Here is a 13,504-nt window from a genome sequence, read left to right on the forward strand (position 1 = left end):
AAAACAAGAATTCTGAAAACTGGAGAAAGGGTCCGCTGTGCAAGGGAGAAATGTCTGGCTGAAGAAGTGGGCATGGAGACGAAGGTGACAGAAAAAGAGCTCAGCGTCATGCCAAGCTTGAAATTCATTGAGGTAGGGGTGTAAAGGGATGAAGCTCGGGCCTTTGCTGATGACTGATCGTTCGGGGTCAGAGGGGATAGTGAAAACATGGCAGGGGGTGAGATTGGAAGTTTTATTCATAAAGGTTTTTTTTTATATAACAAATAGACCATCTTTAGAGAGCACCTTATTTTGAATTGCATGACCATTTGTTTTCATTCAATTGTACATTATGGCTAAAACTTTGCTATACTTCTTGTAACATTAGAAGTTTTGGATTGTAGCATGATTTCCCAAAGCAGCATTTAGACCAGACAAAAGAATGGTACTCCTGTTTCCTACAGAGTCGCTCCAAGATGCATGGAACAATTCAGTGATGTAACTAGAGTGGCCGAGCAGTGAGGGAGACTAGACTCCGGATTTGCAAACCAGCACTAAAATTGACTTTTTAAATTAAAAAATTCTGTCTCCTAAGGTTAATCTTTTGTAAAAAAAAAGTGACTACTTTGAACCCCCAGACCTAAGTTTCCTTATCCTTTGATTTCACAGAATCATAGAAATTTGTAGCACAGAAGGAGGCCATTCGGTTAAAGATGTATATTTTTTATTTAATTATTTTTGACTAAGGAGTTTGCATACTATCTTTAAATTTAGAGCAAAGGATTAAATATATGTAGCTTTAAGTTCGAAGTACAGAATGATTACCTATCAAAGTAAACGTATGAAAGTAATTGATTTTCAGTTGCTCCGAGTAACTTAATGGATAAATGTAGTGCATTATATTAAGGAAAATGCCAGGTTCAATTTCATAGTCATACAGCACAGAAAGAGGCCCTTTGGCCCATCGCGTCCGCGCCGGCCATCAAGCCCTATCTAATCTAATCCCATTTTCCAGCTCTTGGTCCGTAGCCTTGTATGCTATGGCGTTTCAAGTGCTCATCCAAATGCTTCTTGAATGTTGTGAGGGTTCCTGCCTCTACCACCCTTTCAGGCAGAGAGTTCCAGATTCCAACCACCCTTTGGGTGAAAAAGTTTTTCCTCAAATCCCCTCTAAACCTCCTGCCCCTTACCTTGAATCTATGCCCCCTTGTTATTGACCCCTCTACTCAGGGGAAAAGTTCCTTTCTATCCACCCTATCTATGCCCCTCATAATTTTGTATACCTCAATCAGGTCCCCCCTCCGCCTTCTCTGCTCCAAGGAAAACAACCCCAGCCTGTTCAGTCTTCATAGCTGAAGCGCTCCAGCCCAGGTAACATCCTGGTAAATCTCCTCTGCACCCTCTCCAAAGCAATCACATCCTTCCTACAGTGTGGCGACCAGAACTGCACACAGTACTCCAGCTGTGGCCTTACCAGCGTTTTGTACAGCTCCATCATAACCTCCCTGCTCTTATATTCTATGCCTCGGCTAATGAAGGCAAGTATCCCATATGCCTTTTTAACCACCTTGCTCTGTATTGAGTTTTCTTAAAATCCGATGGGGTCACTGCAATTGTCCCTGGGTATATAAGGAAAAGCCACTTGGGTGAAATACCTGAGGACTGCTGGTGCCTGTGGAACTATTCTTCAACACAAGTCACTGTCTTCAGGAGAGCTGGGTTGGGGGTTGGAGAGGGAAATAAACTAAATTATTTAAGACTTCTAACGGTAGCTTGTAGTCACAATAGCACTGTTGGCTTTACAATTTTAAATAATCCACTCTACATCAACAAATGCTTCTACATTACAAGAGTTTTAATACCTATAAAATAGCAGATCTCAGCATTGTACTGGTAACGGGCCACCCCATCTCGGCTTCATTTGATTGTGCTTGTTCATTTTTCTCTTCTTGACTGGAAGGCTGCTTGATGGCTTGAAGCGACATAGCTCGGCCCTCTACGTGTAACAGCCTCTGCTTCAGGGCATCGCACTCTAAGTGCTGGATAACAAATTAGAAATGTTTTGCACAATAATTGTATAATAACTAATAACAACTTGCATTTATATAGCGCCTTTAATGTAGTAAAATGTTCCAAGGCTTCACCGGAGCATTATCAAATAAAATTTGACACCGCATCACAAGATCTTGGGGCAGAATTTGCGGTCGGTATGATGGCTTACTCTCGTGGTAAGAAATTGACCACCAGTTCAGACTAAATCCCGAACTTGCGATCTGTCAAGTTCCAACTAGACTGATCATCTGCAACTGTCAAATCCTCGTTGCTGGTGAAAAGTTGCGCTAATTGCCCATCAATTACGCTGGAAAATTTTATGGCTGGTGCAAACAAGTGCAGGAGCCTGGTTGCACAGTGTAAGGGGAGGGCAATGAGAACTGCAATTTCAGAGCCATAATATAATTTGTCCATTATTCATATATATTAAAATATTGGGCCAGAAATTAGGATCGGGTGCTTGCCGCGCGTGCAAGCCCCCGATGTGCACTCACCCTGCGCGCCGACATCTGAAGCCCGGGCCTGCTTGCATTTCCTGTCACTGGCCTGGTTCAGATGTCGGCGCGATGTGCTTACCTGATCCAGCGGCGTAGTTAGTGCGATGTGCCGGCTGGGATCAGGTGAGCACTCTGCAGCCAATCAGGGGAGGGGAAACTCATTCATGAGTTTGATAGTAAAGACTGTCAAACTCATGAAAAGTACGGGCGCCCAAAAGACTAGTTTAACTTTAATTAAAATTTTAAAAACATCCCCATAATTAAATAAACTATAAATAACTTTTAAAAACTATTTAAAACAATTAATAAAATTTTTGAAAAAAATAATTTTTTACGAAATCGGGTCTAAAAATAAACTTACCTTACTGTAAAGTCCTTAAAAACAATGAAGCTGTGGAAAAAATGTAAATTTTAAATAGACCACTTACCTGCAAGAATCCACTCCTTACGCCTCCTTTTCATTTCCAAAAAGTTGACCCTTGCACACACGCAAACCTGTCAAAAAGAAGGAAGTTCAACGCGTGCGCGCACGCGTTGGACCTCTTCACCCCTTGGTTCGATGGAGAGGAAATGCCGGTTTCCCGCGCATGCGCTGTGCATGCTGAAATCCGGCACTTCCAACGGGCCCACGCGTGAGTACACCGTCCGTACTCGCGCGTTGGGACCAGAATTACTGGCCCAATGTTATCAAGTTTATGGTGTCAAAATAGATTTCAGCTTTTTGTCAGGTCATTTACAGTTATGTGGAATTGTATTGCTGTAAGCTTGCAAGAAACAGTGTTGAAAGAAAAATAAATCTAAGAGTGAAGGCCAGCCAGTGAGGCTGTCTGGTTACTATGCTTAACTCCAAAACGGGGCTTTCTATGTTTTCTGATTGGCTAGTGAAAGGAGCACCGCCCCACGTGATCCCAGGTTCGCTTACGCACAATGGTACACCCCTGGGATCTGTGGGCCACTGCGCGGCGCACAACTCTGCAGCATTTCAGAGCAGGTTTTTGTTTGGGGTCTCGTACCAAGTGTGGATTTTGTTCGGAAGTCGGCCACATACTCCTTAGCTACGTCATCAAACGCAAGTTCAGGGCCATTAGGACAGGTGACCAAAAGCTTGGTCACAGAGGTAGGTTTTAAAGACCATCTTAAAGAGAGGCAGAGAGGTTAAGGGAGGGAATTCAGAGCTTAGGGCCTAGACAGCTGAAGGCACGGCTGGCAATGGTGGAGCGATTAAAATCGGGGATGTGCAAGTGGCCAGAATTGGAGGCACACAGAGGTCTCGGAGGGTTGTAGGCAATGTTCCCCGTAAGCTGTGCTATGTTCTGTGTGACCTGTTTCTTTAAATGCGCGGTCCCTTTAAATTTCTGCGCATGTACGGAATTCACAATGGAAAAGCCGGTGAGCGACTTGCACAGGACCTTGCAGAGCTTTAGTTGTAGGGTTGGAGGAGGTTACAGAGATGGGGAGGGGCGTGGCCTTGGAGGGATTTGAAAATAAGGGTAAGAATTTTTAAATCGAGCCTTTGATGGACCAGGAGCCCATGTAGATCAGCGAGCACAAAGGTGATGGGTAAATGGGACTTCGTGTCATTTGGGATCGGTCAGCAGAGTTTTGGATGAGCTCACATTTACGGAGGGAGTTAGGAAGGAGGCTAGCCAGGAGAGCATTGGAATAGTCAAGACTAGAGGTAACAAAGGCATGGATGAGGGTTTCAGCAGCAGATGAGCTGAGACGGGGGCAGAGATGGGTGATGTTATGGAGATGGAATTATGGCGATGGAACGGATCCGTGGTCGGAAGCTCATCTCAGGATCAAATACAATACCAAGGTTGAGAACAGTCTGGTTCAGCTTCAGGCAGTGGTCAGGGAATGGAATTTGTGGCAGGTACCAAAGACTATGGCTTTGGTCTTCCCAATAGTTGGCTGGAGGAAATTTCTGCTCATCCAATACTGGATGTCAGTCAAGCAGTGTGACAAATCAGACAGTGGAGGGATGGTGGTGAGTAATACTGTAGCTGGGTAATGAGTGTTTAATACTTTGTTTTAACCAAAAATGCGACCTAAAATAATTTGAGTCTTTATTCTTTTTGCAGTGTAGTGTCATAAAATATCTATCTACTCAGAAATGCAATGCTTGTTTCCAGTGCTGTAGCATTGTGAAATTTCCATGGTACAAAACGAGAACAGGTCTGAAATATTGGAGCCTAGGCTGCTGAAAGCATGACAGACCCTTTATGCTAAGTTATAACTTAAATAAAAGCTTCCAACACTTTGTACAGCCTAACTGTGGAGTACAAAAGATTACAATTCAATCCATAAGTGATATATTTAATTTGAACATACTGAATAAAAACAAATTGTACAGTTCACTTTCCATTTTACATGTATTTTGCACTTTACACTTGCTTTATCTACAATGGCTATTACATAGGTTATAAAGCACAGAAACAGGGCATTTGACCCAAAGTTTATGCTTCACTCGAGCCTCCTCTTGTCTTTCCTCATCTAACTCTATCAGCATAACACACTATTCTCATCTCCCTCATATGCTTATCTAACTTCCCCTGAAATAAGTCTATACTATTCGCTTCAACCAGTATTCAGGACTGAATAATGCTGAAGGGCAATGGTTCCTCTGGAGTACAGCCAGAGCCAAGTCCACGGCACCACGGGTGCCTCAACTATACAGGAGGCGAGAAGGAAGATCAGGAAAGCAATCGTTATAGGAGATTCGATAGTTAGGGGAATAGACAGGTGTTTCTGCGGCCAGATGTGATTCCAGGATGGTATGTTGCCTCCCTGGTCAGGGAGAGGTGGGAGGGTGGTGGTGAACAGCCAGAGGTCGTGGTCCATATCGATATCAATGACATAGGCACAGAGAGGGCTAAGGTCCTACAGCAGATTTTCGGGAGCTAGGAAAGAGATTAAAATGCAGGACCTCAAAAGGTAGTAATCTCCAGATTACTCTTAATGCAATGAGCTAGTGAGTATAGAAATAGGATACAGCAGGGGGAGGTGGGACTTGTACAGGCTGGACGGGTTGCATCTCAACAGAACTGGAACCAATGTTGGCCGGGGGGTTTAAACTAATTCGGCAGGGGGATTGGCACCAGGATGCAGCATTAGAAAGGAGAAACAAGATGCACAAAGGATTGGGAGAGGCAGCTAGCACTAGAGTAAAAATAGCATGGTATTAGGTGGGTCAGACTAAGTGAGAATACTAAGTAGGTCGAAGACATGTTTATAGTGTATGTGTGTGAATGCACAAAATGTGCTAAATAAGGTGGGTGAGTGTGATGGAATACTCTCCACTTGCCTGGATGAGTGTAGCTCCAACAATAGTCAAGAAGCTCGACACCATCCAGGACAAAGCAGCCCGCTTCATTGGCACCCCATCCACCACCAGCGTACCGTGGCTGCAGTGTGTACCATCTACAAGATGCACTGCAGCAGCACTTCCCAAACCTGCGACCACTACCACCTAGAAGGACAAGGGCAGCAGGCGCATGGGAGGAACACCACTTCCAAGTTCCCCTCCAAGTCACACACCATCCTGACTTGGAAGTATATTGCCATTCCTTCATCGTCACGCGGTCAAAATCCTGGAACTCCCTCCCTAACAGTACTGTGGGAGTACCTTCACCAAATGGAATGCAGCGGTTCAAGGTGGCGGCTCACCACCTTCTCAAGGGCAATTAGGGATGGGTAATAAATGTTGGCCTTGCCAGTGATGCCCAGATCCCATGACCGAATAAAAAAATGAAAGGCCCCCTCACTGTGCCACTTCCAATTCTGAGCACACATCGGCTCTTTTGAATCTTTGACATTGCATTTGTTTAATGCACTATAAATAAAGATGTCAACCGTAACTTTGTATTATATCAAAATAGCCAAGTAACTACCCTTGTGACTATTTGTGTGTTAGCTTTCTCTTACGCGTGCTTCTACGTGGTGCTGCCCCTGTGGCTTCAGATGTAGAGGCAGCTTACTCACTTCCCTGCTGCGCCTACATAGACACTTTGGCGGGCGTACTCTGGGATTGGGTGCCTGAGAGGGCTCCCCAAAAGTCTGCTCCTGATGCGGTTGTGCAGGGGCAGAGACGGCCATCTCAGTTGGGTGAGGCATCTGTGGCTCTGACCGAGGGCTTCGCAGTGCCATAGGAGTGTGAGCACTTGGAGAGGAACCCCCACTTCCTTGTTGTCAACCACCACCGTCCCCCTCATGGGTCACCTGCACTTCACTGCTCGCAAGTAGCTGGAGAGCACCTTGCTGCACATCAGTGGGGCCATGAGGACCCATTTCTGTGCTGACATTCCTCATAAGGACGTCCATGGTTTCTCTCCTCAATAGATGCCCATCTATTTAGAATTGTTACCATGTTCTCCTGAGTCTGGCAATTTATGTCCTCCATGGAGGTTAGGATCCTTTCCATGGTGGCACCCACATTCACCATTGTGTGCACCATGGCATTGCTCATGTTTGACATGGACTCCTCCATTCTCTGCACACTCTCAGTTACCGTGGTTGCAAACCCTGTCAGAGCCTCCTGCACTTGTTCCTGAAGCTCCAGCACCGCTTTCTTTCTGGATGGCCCCAGAGACAGAGCATCTACATGCAGCTGAGCAGAGCTAGGTGTGTCCTGCAGCCTCCAATGAGGACTCTCCACTGCTGTCCCTGTCTCCACAATCTGCTGATGTTCACTTGTGAGCTGTGATACACCAGGTGACGACACTATATCGCGCAAAGAACCCACCGGGGTATGCGTCTCTGCGCGCTTGCTGGGTGCGCTCATTTCTGCTGATGCTGCTTCCTCCGAGGCTGCAGGTTCCTCTGAGGAGTCCTCTGGCTCTTCCTCCTCGACAGTGGAGAGGGAGGCTCTCACTGGGCCTGTGGGGGAGTAAAGGCATGAGTTAGACATGTGATATTTAGGTAGCAGACACATCCCATTGTGCAGATGATCAGAACTCAATTTCTAGGAACATCAGATGCCATATCAGTCACTCATGAAATCTAAATCAGAGGGTTGCAAATCTATTCTGTCACCAGCTTGCTGTACTGTGTCCATCTCTTTGCCCCCCACTTCCAGCACCTCTGACGATCTCGATAGCTGCCTCCTCAGTGTTAGTTAAATGCGCCATGGATGATGGGTCTCCTCCTGTCCTCGTACTCTCCCTCTTATTGTGGGCTCTCCTCCTGTCCTCGTACTCTCCCTCTTATTGTGGGCTCTCTTTTCCTGCAATGTGGGACACAAGTGTAGTTTCAGCGAGATTGATAGCGAGTGTAAAGAATCCATAACATCGATGTTTAGAGGGAGACAAGGATGGAGTGAGGTGCCAAAACCAAGGTCCCACCCTCTGCGTTGTTAGTTGTTGTCATTGCATAACAGTGTGAGGGGTGCATAGTAGGATGATGAAGTGATTCTGTACATAGAGGGGGATTGTTAAGGGTGCAAGGGATATAAGGGTAAGTTGCAATGAGTAGGAGTGGTGATAAAAAGAGATGGGAAGCAGATTGAAGGTAAGTGTGATGTTATAATCACTTTTGTGAGCATAACAGATCATTAAACCTTTTTCTGCACTGCACCCAGGTGCATGCAGACAACGACCGAGCACTTGCCTCCTCAGTAATTTGCAGCCAGGCTGTCTTTGCTTTGCTGAGGAGGCTTCCTCCGTCCATTGGAAGGGAACAGACCTCCTTGCGCCCTCTTACCCTCCATGTTCTTGTGGAGGGAGTGTCATCATCAAAGCCGGGAGCAGTCATCTCGCAAACACCAGCACTCGGGAGCATCAGAAAGTAAATGAAAGAGTACATGGGCTCCTTAAATGCAGCTGAGTCAAAGACGTCAGCAAAGGCAAGCAGCAAACCCGCACCAACTGATTGGGCTGGGTAACGCGCACAGCAGGTTTAATAAACCCAATCTACTGAAACTCGTTATCTCAGTGTGGATGGAACCGGCAGCGGGACCGGAACCCGCCGAATCTGCCTCCGCTGGGAAAATCCAGCCCTTTGTGTCTGTCTTCACGGAAGAAGATGCAAAAAACCTCCCAGAAATAGTGGAGAACCAAGGGTCTAGCAAGAATGAGGAACTGAAACAAATTAGTATTAGTAATAAAAAAAAGTACTGGAGAAATTAATGGGACTGAAAGCCAATAAGTCCCCTGGACCTGATGGCCTACATCCTAGGGTTTTAAAAGAGGTGGCTTTCGAGATAGTGGATGCATTGATTGTCATCTTCCAAAATTCTATAGATTCTAGAACGGTTCTCGCGGATTGGAAGGTAGCAAATGTAACCCCATTATTTAAGAAAGGAGGGAGAGAGAAAAGGGGAACTACAGACCAGTAAACCTGACATCAGTAGTAGGGAAAATGCTAGAATCTATTATTAAGGACGTTTTAACAGGGCACTTAGAAAATAATACAGGAAACTCTATTAACCGGCAAAATTCAAGAGTAGGTTCAGGTAAGTTTTACTATATATTAGTGGCCGTGTAACCGGGGTTCCTGCACCTGTGGTCGTGCAACAGGGACTCCTGGATCTGTGGCCGTGTAACCGGGACTCCTGCACAAGTGCCGTGTAACCAGGGCTCCTGCACCTGTGGCCGTGTACGGGGCTCTCGTACCTTGGTAAGTATACCTCGCTGTAATCCGGACTTTTTGATCAACCGGCACCACGCCGGTCCCGGATGAAAAAAAAAGTTTCCTGTAATAGGATTGGGCAGAGTCAACACGGATTTATGAAAGGGAAATCATGTCTGACGAATCTGTTAGTTTTTTGAGCTTGTAACTAGCAGAATAGATAAGGGGGAACCAGTGGATGTGGTGTATTTGGAATTTCAGAAGGCATTCGATAAGGTGCCACACAAGAGGTTATTAAACAAAATTAGGGCTCATGGGATTGGAGGTAATATACTAGCATAGATTGAGGATTAGTTAACGGACAGAAAACAGTAGGAATAAATGGGTCATTTTCGGGTTGGCAGGCTGTAACTAGTGGGGTACCGCAAGGATCAGTGCTTGGGCCTCAGCTATTCACTAGCTATATCAATGGTTTGGATGAGGGGACCAAATGTAATATATCCAAGTTTGCTGATGATACAAAGCTGGGTGGGAATGTAGGTTGTGAGGAGAATACAAAGCGGCTTCAAGTGGGCAAGAACATCGCAAAAGGAATATAAATGCGGAGAAATGTGAAGTTATCCACTTTGGTAGGAAAAATAGAAAAGCAGAGTTTTTTTAAATGGTGAGAGATTGGGAAATGTTGGTGGTCAGAGGGACCTGGGTGTCCTTGTACATGAATCACTGAAAGTTACCATGCAGGTACAGCAAGCAATTAGGAAAGCAAATGGTATGTTGGCCTTTATTACAAGAGGATTTGAGTATAAGAGTAAAGATGTCTTACTGCAATTATATAGGGCCCTGCTGAGACCACACCTGGAGTATTGTGTACAGTTTTGGTCTCCTTACCTAAGGAAGGATATACTTGCCATAGAGGGAGTGCAACAAAGATTCACCAAACTGGTTCCTGGGATGGGGGGATTGTCCTATGAGGAGAGACTGAGTAGACTAGGCCTAGGCAGCACGGTGGCATAGTGGTTAGCACTGTTGCCTCACAGCGCCAGGGACCCGGGTTCGAATCCGGCCTCGGGTGACTGTCTGTGTGGAGTTTGCACATTCTCCCCGTGTTTGCGTGGGTTTCCTCCGGGTGCTCCGGTTTCCTCCCACAGTCCTAAGATGTGCGGGTTAGGTTGATTGGCTATGATAAAATTGACCCTTAGTGTTAGGGGGATTAAATACGTGGGGTTACGGGGATAGGGTGGGATATGTGTTGGTGTAGGGGTTACGGGGATCGGGTGGGATATGTGTCGGTGCAGGCTCGATGGGCCGAAATGGCCTCTATCTGCACTGTGAGGTTTCTGTGATTTCTGTGATATATTCTCTAGAGTTTAGAAGAATGAGAGGTGGTCTCATTGAAACATACAAAATTCTTACGGGCTTGACAGGGTAGATGCAAGGAGGATATTTCCCCTGGCTAGGGAGTCTGGAACCACGGGTCACAGTCTTAGAATAAGAGGTCGGCCATTTAGGACTGAGATGAGGCAAAATTTCTTCACTCAGAGGGTGGCGAATTTTTGGAATTCGCTACCCCAGAGAACTGTGGAGGCTCAGTCGTTGAGTATATTCAAGACAGCGATATAGATTTTTGGATATTAAGTGAATCAAGGGATATGGGCATAGTGCAGGAAAGTGGAGTTAACATAGATGATCAGCCATGGAGGGCAGACCTGGAGGGAGCACAGCGAGAGCGGAGCAGATAAAAGGAGCAGTCCCGAGCGGCAGGAGCTTGAGACCGGAAGGAGCAGACCGGGTGGGAGTGCAGCGAGAGCGGACCAGTTAAAACTCAACAGAGGCAGTTTTTGAAAAAGTGACGTCCGAGTAAAAAAAGTGACCTCGGCACAAGGGAAGGAGCTGATTGGCGAGTAGCTGGGAGTGGTTTTTGTTAAATTTTAAGTTCATTTCTGAGGCATGGCAGGGTAGCTCAGTCCCATGGAATGCACATCTTGTGCCATGTGGGAAGTCCTGGATGCTTCGTGGAGCCTGGACGACCACGTGCGGGAAGTGTCACCAGCTACAGCAACTTGAGCTCCAGGTTTCGGAGCTTGAGTGGCGGCTGGAGTCACTGCGGTGCATCCGCGAGGCTGAGATTTATGTGGATAGCATGTTCCCAGAGGTGGTCACACCGCAGCTTAAGAGTATGCAGGCAGAGGGGGAATGGGTGACCGCCAGACAGAGGAGGAGGACCAGGCAGGTAGTGCAGGAGACCCCAGAGTACATTGCGCTCTCCAACCAGTATTCTGTTCTGAGTACTGGTGGTGGGGGGGGTGGAAAGAGTGAAAGAGCAATAGTGGTCAGGGATTCAATAGTTACGGGAGCAGACAGACGTTTCTGCGGCTGTAGACATAACTCCAGGATGGTATGTTGCCTCCCTGGTGCCAGGGTCAAGGATGTCCCTGAGCGGCTGCAGGACACTCTGAGGGGGGAGGGTGAACAGCCAGAGATCGTTGTTCACATCGGTACCAATGACATAGGCAGAAAGAGGGATGAGGTACTGCAGGCAGAGTTTCGGGAGCTAGGAGAGAGATTAAAAAGCAGGACCTCAAAAGGTAGTAATCTCTGGATTACTCCCGGTGCCACGTGCTAGTGAGTACAGGAATAGGAGGATAGAACAGATGAATGCGTGGCTGGAGAAATGATGCAGGAGGGGAGGGCTTTAGATTTCTGAGGCATTGGGACCATTTCTGGGGAAGGTGAGACCTGTACAAGCCGGACGGGTTACACCTCAACAGAGCCGGGACCAATATTCTCGCGGGGACGTTTGCTAGTGCTGTTGGGGAGGGTTTAAACTAGCTTGGCAGGGGGATGGGCATCAGCATATAGGAGTAGAAAAGAGGAATAAGGTGCATAAAAGAGTGAGTTTGTTGGATAGTACTAGAGAAGAAAGTAGTCCTAGAGGTAGAAGTAGTACCATATTAGATAGGAGCAGGCTAAGTTTTCAAAAATTTGAAAATGGACTTAGAATGCATGTATGTAAAGGCACAAAGTGTGGTGAATAAGATTGGTGAGCTACAAGCACAATTAGCCGTGTGGCAATATGATGTTGTGGCAATAACGGAAACCTGGCTTAAAAACGGTGAGGACTGGGCACTTAATATTCAAGGGTACAAGGTGTTCAGAAAAGATCGGGAAGGAAAAAAGGGAGGTGGGGTGGCAGTGCTGATTAAGGAAGACATTGTAGTGTTGGAAAGAGAGGATGTTCTTGAGGGAACAAGGACAGAATCCATTTGGTTAGAGTTGAGGAGCAAAAAGGATATGATCACGCTACTGGGGGTATTCTATAGGCCTCCAAATAGTGAGAGGGAGGTAGAGGAGCAAATCTGCAGAGAAATCGCAGAGATATGCAAGAGCTGTAGCGTGGTGATATTGGGGGACTTCAATTACCCAAATAGCAATTGGGATAATGCTAGGGTAAAGGGAAAGGAGGGGGAGGAATTTCTGAAATGTGTTCAGGAGAATTTCCTTGACCAATATGCTCTTGGCCCAACTAGGAAGGAGGCATTGCTGGATCTGGTGCTGGAGAATGAGGTGGGCCAGGTCGACCAAGTGTCTGTGGGAGAACACTTGGGTACGAGTGATCATCGTATCATAGGATTTAGCTTAGCAATGGAGAGGAGCAAGGAACAATCTAGAGTGGAACTTCTAAACTGGAATAGGGCCAACTTCAATGGGATGCGAAAGGATCTAGCCAGGGTAAAATGGAAACAAAGACGGACAGGAAAAACTGTAATGGAACAATGGGTGATCTTTAAGGAGGAGATGTTCCAAGTACAGGCTAGGTACATTCCAACAAGAGGGAACGAACGGTAAGGGAACCAAAACAAGGGCTCCTTGGATGACGAGGGAGATAGAGAAGATGATGAAACAAAAAAAAGAGGGTGTATGATGCTTGTCAGGTGAATTCTTCAAAAAAGAACTAGACCAAATACAAGGTGGTGAGAGGGGATGTGAAGATGAAAATAAGATTGGCAAAGAGAGAATGAGAGTAGAATGGCGGTTAACATAAAAGGGAACCCAAAATTCTTCTACCGGCAAGTAAAAAGTAAGTGGGTAGTAAGAGGCAGGGTGGGGCCTATTAGAGACAAAGGTGGTGATATATGCTTAGAGGCGTAGGGCAAGGCTAGAATACTCAATGAGTACTTTGTATCGGTGTTTACTAAGGAGGTGAATGCTGACAAAATATCGGTAGAAGTGGAAAAGGTAGAAGCAATGGAAGGGATGAAAATTGATAGATAGGATGTACTAGAAAGGCTGGGTATGTTGAGTGGACAAGTCACCTGGTCCAGATGGCTTGCATCCCAGGTTGCTAAGGGAATTGGGGGAGGAGATAGCGGAAGGACTTGCCATAATTTTCCATTCTTCCCTAGATGCGG

The 13,504-nt window shown here is 46.3% G+C and overlaps 1 protein-coding gene across 5 annotated transcripts in view; it reads right to left on the bottom strand.

The window, feature by feature from the left end:
* ccdc83 (coiled-coil domain containing 83) overlaps window positions 1–13,504 on the bottom strand; it is a 104,800-nt gene that overhangs the window by 8,564 nt on the left and 82,732 nt on the right. For 3 of the 5 annotated variants that reach the window (XM_085998839.1, XM_085998837.1, XM_085998840.1), the window contains one exon: window positions 1,817–2,018. In XM_085998839.1, coding sequence (XP_085854965.1) covers window positions 1,842–2,018 — 177 coding nt within the window. In that variant the 3' untranslated portion in view covers window positions 1,817–1,841. Of the gene's footprint in view, window positions 1–1,816; window positions 2,019–4,831; window positions 7,407–13,504 lie in introns of those variants that run through there. The other 2 variants (XM_085998838.1, XM_085998841.1) reach the window with 2 other exon arrangements.

The sequence above is a fragment of the Somniosus microcephalus genome, chromosome 10 (genome assembly GCF_052327205.1).
Source record: "Somniosus microcephalus isolate GS21.2 chromosome 10, FLI_Smic_1.0, whole genome shotgun sequence".
NCBI classification, from domain to species: domain Eukaryota; kingdom Metazoa; phylum Chordata; class Chondrichthyes; order Squaliformes; family Somniosidae; genus Somniosus; species Somniosus microcephalus.